At 54.3% G+C, this 7,941-nt stretch overlaps 1 protein-coding gene across 1 annotated transcript; it reads right to left on the bottom strand.

The window, feature by feature from the left end:
• Positions 1-4,719: 4,719 nt before the first annotated feature.
• On the bottom strand, positions 4,720-7,184 carry MSX1 (msh homeobox 1). The gene is made up of 2 exons (XM_053975639.1): positions 6,666-7,184; positions 4,720-5,234 (listed from the first exon to the last, which is right to left on the bottom strand). The coding sequence occupies exons 1-2, from the start codon at positions 7,117-7,119 to the stop codon at positions 4,804-4,806; spliced, it is 885 nt and encodes a 294-aa protein (XP_053831614.1). The 5' UTR covers positions 7,120-7,184; the 3' UTR covers positions 4,720-4,803.
• Between the last annotated feature and the right edge of the window lie 757 nt (positions 7,185-7,941).

Genomic DNA, 7,941 nt, shown 5'->3' with positions numbered 1-7,941 from the left:
GTGTTGCAGAAGGGGCCTCGGGCCAACCCCAAGGAGCTGTGTTGCAATACCCATTATGGCAATGCCTCATTTTTAGGCTCCCTGCTGTGGAACAGATCGCTCAGGCCAGGGACAGACACCACTGTGCTTCACATAAGGTATGGAGAGAGTTAAAAGCTAATAAAAGAAAATTTCAGAGGTCCACATACTCCTTGGGTTAGAATATATATATATTCTACTATAGATACATATATACTATAAATTATATAGATATAGATTTATATCTAGATAAAGAAGATATAGATTATATGGGTATAAATAGATATAGATATATAGTGGGGCCAGAACTATGAAAGGCAGGGAGAAGGTGTCTCTTTCTGCCACAGACTCCCTTACAGTTCGGTGCAGAAGTCGCATCAGCCTGCTTTTTCTGAAGAACTAAGAGTGAGTGAACTACCTCATTGCATCCAGGAGCTCATTGGGTACAGCATATTATATTCCAGGCAGTGGGAGATTTATCGATTTATCAGTCACCACTCTGCTGGATTTAATTTGGACAGCCCCATGACTGCCCTGAGGAGTGTCCTGGTCTCAAGACTGCTTACGCAGCTGCTTTTTCTTGCTCTCTCTGGCCACCTCCGTGTCTAATATAAAATCAGATGTATCATTAGAAGAGATGAAGAGCAATTACCTCTGAGTCTCTAATAAGTTGGTGATTGGTGTTTTCACTTTGCATATAGAATATCTGAGTTCAGCTGTTTACCTAAATTCAGGCAGTACCAAGGAGTTAGTGCCAAGCATCCCACTTCCTCCTGAAGGTGGCCAGCCGGTTTGTTCAACAGACCTTTAATTTCCCAGATTTTTAGGAAAAAGGTTTGATGTGACCCAAGAGATCTACACAAAATGATGAGCCTGGATTTAAGCTTATAAGAACTACTGAGAAGCACTCAGCCCCCTCCCCTTCCCCTGGCCTTTACAAAGGCTAAGTTAGGCAGCTTCCCTGTTTTGCCTCTGATTTCTTAAGGTTCTGTTCTCAGGCACAATCCTGAGCAGCAGGAGGCTGTTGCTGCGCCTAACTCACTTGCTGACTTTAGCCTGCCCTAACTTTAGAAAGCAGGATTTTAAGCTCCCACTTCACTTGAGCACTACGGAAAACATTCGATAAACTATTCAACGGGGCACCGATTCGTGTTGCGAGTGAAAGAGCGAATTTGGAAAGAAACCCCCAAACCACGAGAAATTCAGAGCAGATGACAAATGTACGGTTTAACCAACGATTTGCGCAGCAGGTTTACCCGGTAGTCACGTTCTCTGTAGCTAAAACTGATGGAGAGCCTTTCCGTGCTTTTTAAGCTCTCAGCCCTCGCTGTGTGCCACTCTGCCCTTCTGCCACAGCCGGAGCCGGCCGCGATCCCGCGGTGGTCCCAGCCGAGGCTCTCGAGCTTGCACGGAGCCGGTGCCGGGAAGATGCGCACGGGCGCTGCCCCTATGTACGGGTAACGGAGCCGTTCCCCTCCCTTGTGGGAATAAGAGTAGAAAAAATAGCTTTTATTTTGTATGCGTTTCTGCGCGTGCTTGCTTCCTCTCCGTGCTCCGGCTACTGTCAGCCGTATTTCCTACACCCCGTGGAAAGTGTGGCACCAAGGCACTGTCGCTTTCCCACGGCAGAGTCAGCCTCGGCTGTTAGTCCGTGGCGGTACGTGGATGTGCTCGGGGCCCCTCTGCTTTCTCTCGTCTGTCTGCCGAGGCTCCCTAGGAGTGCATGTGGAGATATGCATGGAGGGGAGGGGGGTACCGGCGTGACTGGGGAGGGGTGGCGGGGGAGAGGGGAGTTATTAGGAAACTTTGCTTTGGCTACTCTCTATCCTTGGGGCTACGTGGCGCCAGCACCCTCAAGTTGAAAGGAAAACAGCCATTCTCACTTCCAACTGCCCACTGAGATCCTTAAGGCGACAAAGACACAAAAGTGAGTTTTATTTGCTGGTAAGCCAGAGGCAAGAAAAAAGAAAAGCCAATTCCCCCTTAAAAAGAGCCGACAAATCCTTTTTGCTCTTTTGTGTGAGCTTTTCCTATTCACATGGAGCGTTCATCCGTGTGATTCCCAACTTATTGTCATTACTTAGTTATTAATTGTTCTCATCTGGGTTTAATTGAGCAACCAAGGACTTTAGCCCAAGGGTCAGGGGGAAAACTTAAAGCAAAGACATGTTCAATAGGAATCTGGCGCTTCGAATATCCACCCCGAGTTAACATAATGTAAAAAAAAAAAAAAAAAAAAAAAAAAAAAAAAAAAAAAAAAAGCAAACAGAGACAAAGCTGAGAGATTAAAGGGTGCCGCTCTGCCCGGAGTCTCGCGCCGCAGCGCCCAAAGGTGCCGGCAAAGGGGAGCAGTGCTTCCGGGGAGCCAGCTCAAGGCAGTCCTCCCTATTTAAAATCTCTCTCGGATTTTAAGGGCATCTTTACAGGATAAACCCGGCCTCCTGAGCGATTAGATCTCCCCAAACCCGCGGTCTAATCGCGCAGAGGCTAAATTAGAGAGAGAGATAAGCTGGAGATATCCAGCCTTTTTCTGCCAGAGACACAACGTGGGAAAAAGTCGGCACAGAGCTTTCCCGCTCCGGCGCGGCGTTGGGCGCTGGGGTCAGGATCACAGACACTGCCATTTGCACAGAGAAAAGAAATGATAGAAAAAGAAAAGGGTTGGGAAAAAGTACAGGGAAAAAAAAAAAAAAAGCAAGAAAAGAAAACAAACCACCACAAAAGCCCCAAACTCACCCCAGGCTCAAAAATGACTGGGCGGCCAGAGCGGAGCGAGAGAAGGGAAGGGGGATTAGAGCAGCGAGCTCTGGAGAAAGTGACTGTGTTCAGGTATGTTGTTTCGCTGAGTTATTGAAAGCATCATTGATACTTAGGAGATGATAAAAGTCCTGCCTCGCCCCCAGCTACAGTCTCGCTGGAGCCACAGTGCCTGCAGAAGATTGCCGAGCCTCATTACAGCAATTATTTTCCTTCTAACTTTGCTTCAACCTTAACGTTTTAAATTGCTGGAAATGAAAGCAGCGGGGTGGGGGGTGGGGGGAAAGACAGAAAGAAAAATATAGAGTCCCAATTTCTCAGCGCCCATTCATTGAGCACAAAGATAAAGCACGAAAATTTAAAAAAAAAAAAAAAAAACAAAAAAAAAAAAAACCAACAAAAAACAACATCACTTAAAAAAAAAAAAAAAAAAAAAAAAAAAAAAAAGAGGAAACCAACGCTCTCATTTACCCAAGGGCTTCGTCAAACCAAACCGGGTGGAGCGGCGCACTGAGGGGCCTCAGGGCGCAGCCGGCGGGGAGCGCGGCGAGGCGGCGGCGCCGGTGCTGGCGGGATCGGCAAGCGCGGAGCCGGAGCTGCGTGTCCGCCGATTTTCTCCGCGGGGTTCTCAGCCGTCGCCAGCGGTTTCCTCGGGGCCGTGGTCGAGGGGGACGGGTTTCTAGCGGAGCCAGCCGCTGAGAACGGCGGGGTGCTCGAAAGCCCGAGGGTGAGCAGGAGACACGGCGCCGAGCGGTCCCGACCGTCAGTCCCGCACTCAGGCCCAGCACCATGGTCCCCACGCCCCATCCCCCGACCCATCGGCTGCGGTGCTGACACCACCTCGCCATTCGCGTCCTTTATCCCCTTCTTCAGCACCAGCCGAACCGCGACAGGCCCCTCTCCTCCCCACCGCCCCAAATCCCGGTGCTCCATCCCCCCGAGTAATATCGGCCGGCAAATGGAGCTCTGGGGAAAGCCCTTTCTTCGCACTAGGCTTGGCACTGAGGTGTGGGACAGTCTTCACAGCTAGCGGGAGCTGCGGCCGGGACCCTTCCAGGCACAGGGACCGGGAGGGAAAGGAGCAACTTTTCTCTTTCCCCGGGCCAAGAAAACACGGCCGATCCCGGCACCGCTGGGGGAAGCAGCAGCGATCACATGCACCTTCGGGGCAGGAATGCGGAGAGAACTGCTGGCAAGGAGCAGTGGGGGGGAAGGAGGAAACCTCAAACAGCTGTGAGGACAGGGCAGCTCGGGGATACACAGAAAATTGAAAACTCAGCTGCTGCCTCACCATCCAAGGCTGAAGTCTCCCGGAGAAGAGGGAAAACGGCTATTTATAGCCGGTCCCTCTCTCATCCCCTGACGTACAAATTCGGTCTCTACTTTTGTCACATCCGAGAGGGCAAAGAGCAAGCAAACAAATTGCATCAAACAGTAGCTTAAAATTAATTTATTTAACAAATATAGCTATAATATAAATGATAATAAAATTTCAAATATACAGTATATTACATAGTACACAGAGCCCCTTCCAAAGGAGCTGGTGGAGGAGCAAAGAAGGTAACAGACAGCACTGTTACATGGGAAAGGGAAAGGCTGTGTTACACTTCTGTCTCTCGACCTCGCCTTGCAGAAAGTAAGAGTAACGTCCTGTCTTTCAGTCCCCTTTTTCCATCTCTTCTACAGTTCCTTCCCCTGAGGCAGGGGGCTCTCTGCAGGCTGCCAGCTAGACCCAGAGAAGCAGGACACAGCTGGCCCATCACCACCCTACACCTGGAAAAAGCTGGGGCAACGCCTCATGTTTCTGCCAGCTCCCCAGGACTGCTGAGGAGATCAGAACAGTGCTGGGATAAGGGCTCAGCATCAGAGGGGGAAGCAGAGAGGTCAAGCAGAGCCAAACGGGAGGAGTCTCTGCCATGGGCTCCATGGGGAAGTCCACAGAGAAGAGCCGGAGTAGCAGGGAGGGAGTGTGTGTGGAGCCGGCGGGAGCAGACAGTCAGCAGTGCTGGGCTGGGCTCGGCTCTGGCTCTATGTGAGGTGGTACATGCTGTATCCCACATGTGCTGTGTATAGTCCCACAGGAGCCACGGGCAGCCCTGCCCGCTGAAAAGGGCTGGAGGCGCTGTACAGAGAAGCGCCAGCCACGGCCGGGCCGCCCAGTGGGAAGGAGATGCCAAAAGCAGCAGGCGGGAGCATGGGCTTGGCTGCCATCTTCAGCTTCTCCAGTTCAGCCTCCTGGAGCCGCTTGGCCTTGGCGCGACGGTTCTGGAACCAGATCTTCACCTGGGTCTCCGTGAGGCTGAGTGAGCTGGAGAACTCGGCACGCTCAGCAATGGACAGGTACTGCTTCTGCCGAAACTTCCTCTCGAGGGCCAGCAGCTGTGCCGTGGTGAAGGGCGTCCGGGGCTTCCTGTTCGTCTTGTGCTTGCGCAGGGTACAGGCGGGCGGGCTCAGTCGCCCTGTGCCCGGGAGCAGCCAGGGAAGAGGGAAAAGGAGAGACACCTTGGTTAGCAGTGCCCAAACCCCCACAGCTTGCAGAGCCCCCACCCTACCACAGCTGAGGTGGAGAAAGTGAGAGGTAGGGTCCCACTTGCAGCAAGGTGCCCCAAAACCACCAGGGTTGCCTGGGGCACACTTAAAATTGCCTTCTCCCTTTCCAAAAAAAAGAGAGCGGTGCTTCATATTAAAAAGCTCTGCCTCCACTGAAAGAGCCCGGCAATGGGCAGGAATGAGACACCCACAAACCCTGCATCTCCTGCCTTCATGGCTACCCTGGCTCATGCAGAGGAGACGCAAATAAAGGGAATGGCCCTCCAAAATGAAAAAAATGTCCTGGCTTTTTATTGGCTTACAGGAAAAAAAAATAAACAAAACGGGCTGGCTTCTCAGTCTCACACCCTCTTCATTAGGCCCCTGGGAACCGGATTAAGCATGTAATTAATTACGAGGTCTGAATTGACACTCATGCTCTATCTACCACTCTTCACCGGACTGCTCCTCTCCTCTTATTTAACATTTCTAAGGGTCTTCAACATCAATCTGTCCCGGGTTTACTTAGCAGCAGCAAATTTTACTTTGCAATTTAAATAAATTAAACCGCTGCTTTGCTCTACACAAATCCTGTCGGGAAACCTGCCGTTCTCGGGACAGAGGGGCAGCTCTGTTTGCAGCTTTGCTAAAGGCACCCGAAACGCTTGGAGAGCCTCAGACCAAGGTCATCCCTTTCCAAGGGATCCCTGGCAGGAAGGGAGCGCGGCCAGGCCGAGGGCAGCCGGCCCATGCTGCCCAGACCGGGCTCGGCGCAGCCACTGGAAATTAACGGCCTTCTCTGACCTCGGCTCTCACGCTGTTATTTGTACTAATTTAGATCTCTCTGCATTAAAGCAGGAAAACATCACTGATTGTGGCTCTTCGGACTTTGGACATGCACCATTTAAGACGCCAGCCGGTGGGGTTGAAGCCCGCAAAGCTGCCGCGCGGTCTGCGCGCATCCTTATGGAATTACTTGAGCCACTTTCTGAGGAGACCCTCAGTGATGTTGAGTCAAAATTTACGGAGCTAGTTCGAGCCCCAGGTTAAATTAACAGGCTGGCCACGTTGCTTTTTCTTCCCCCTCCCCCGGTTAACATTTGGCACAAGATTTCACCCTGGCACGGCCGCTCTTCCTGCGCCTTCGCAGCCATCCTCCACACACTCTCGAATCCGTTCAGTATTTCAGACGGATCGAACCGGCCCAGAAGAGTGCGAACCGCACAGAAAAATATACCAGGAGAGGCAGGCAGGGCGAAAGCGACATGAAACCCCCGGCCACCCGCGCAGCTTTGCCCTCGGTCCGCCCGGCCCCACGGAAGATCACAGCCGGCCCGTAGAGCTCCCATGCCATTACTTACTCGGGGGAGGCGGCGAGAACCGTGGGGTTTGCATCCAGGGACTCCTCTCTTGCTTCTCGGGGCTTTCCGCCTTGACGAGCGTGTCTTCGGGCAGCTTGACCAGCCCCCCGACGGAGAAGTGCCCGCCGAGGGGCAGCGGGGAAGGCGGTGCCTCCGCCGACAGCGTGCCCAGGCGAGGGCTGAGGCTGGCGCGGGGGGCCGCCCCAGCGCCCGGCGGGGGCCCGGCGCCCTCGGGTCCGTCCCTGCCTCCCGGCTTCCTGTGGTCGGCCATGAGCGCCTCCACGCTGAACGGCAGGAGGGATGGAGAAACCTTGGGCTTGTCGCTTTCCTCCTCCCCGCCCATCGCCGCCGCGACGGGGAGCGCGCCGCCGCCGGGACTGCTGAAGGCGGATGCGGGCAACTCGTCGCTGCGGACCCCGGTGGGCGCGGCGGTCATATCCACAGCCGGGGCCATACAGGGGCTGCCGGCCGTCACCACCGCAGCGCCGGGCGGGAGCGAGCGGCGCCGCCGCTCATGGGGCCGGGGGGCGCGGGCAGCCGGCAACGCGCTCCGGCCCCGCGCCGGCGGCGCCGCCTCATAAAGCGGCGCGCGGGCGGCTCCGCCCGACCGGCGCGCGGGGGGCGGGGCCGCGCCGCCCCATTGGCTGCGGCCCCGGCGGAGCGCGGAGGGGGCGGGGCCGGGATCGCCGTCGGAGCGTCCCGCGCGCCGCGCCCCGCCCCGCCCCGCCCCGCCCCGCCCCGCAGCCCTCGGTTCCGCTCCGCGTCCCCCGGGCCCGCTCCACGCCACGGCTCTCGTCTCAGGAGGGAGAGAAGGAGGCCGGGTAGCCGGCACAGCCCTCCGCTGTGGAGACGGGAAGGCTCAAAACTCGGGGAAAAACTTATTAACGTCGGAAAAAATGCCGGCCTTTCTGTTCGTAAAGCGCAAGGGAGCGAGCCCGAGCCCGTTCTTCTGCAAAACTAGCAAATACCGAGCTGTCCCGAGTGTGACCTCTCAAAGGGAAGGAGACCCTGCCCGTTCCGCCGTCGTTTTGAGTTTTTTGGGGGTTTTGGTTTTTTTGGTTTTTTTTGGTTTTTTTTTTTTTTTTTTGGTTTGTTTGTTTGTTTATTTGTTTGATTCGGTTTTTACATGATCGCCGGCCCTGCGGTGTGTTCGATGTGACTGTGGAGATCTGCGTCTATATACGTGTATATGCGCGTACACAACGCATAATTTGAGCTACTTCTTATGGCATAGATGTGTGCGTGTCTGCAGATAACGAAATGTTCGTTCACTTTA

The sequence above is a fragment of the Vidua macroura genome, chromosome 4, assembly GCF_024509145.1.
Source record: "Vidua macroura isolate BioBank_ID:100142 chromosome 4, ASM2450914v1, whole genome shotgun sequence".
Classification (NCBI taxonomy): domain Eukaryota; kingdom Metazoa; phylum Chordata; class Aves; order Passeriformes; family Viduidae; genus Vidua; species Vidua macroura.
This window is presented reverse-complemented; position numbering and strand designations above follow the sequence as displayed.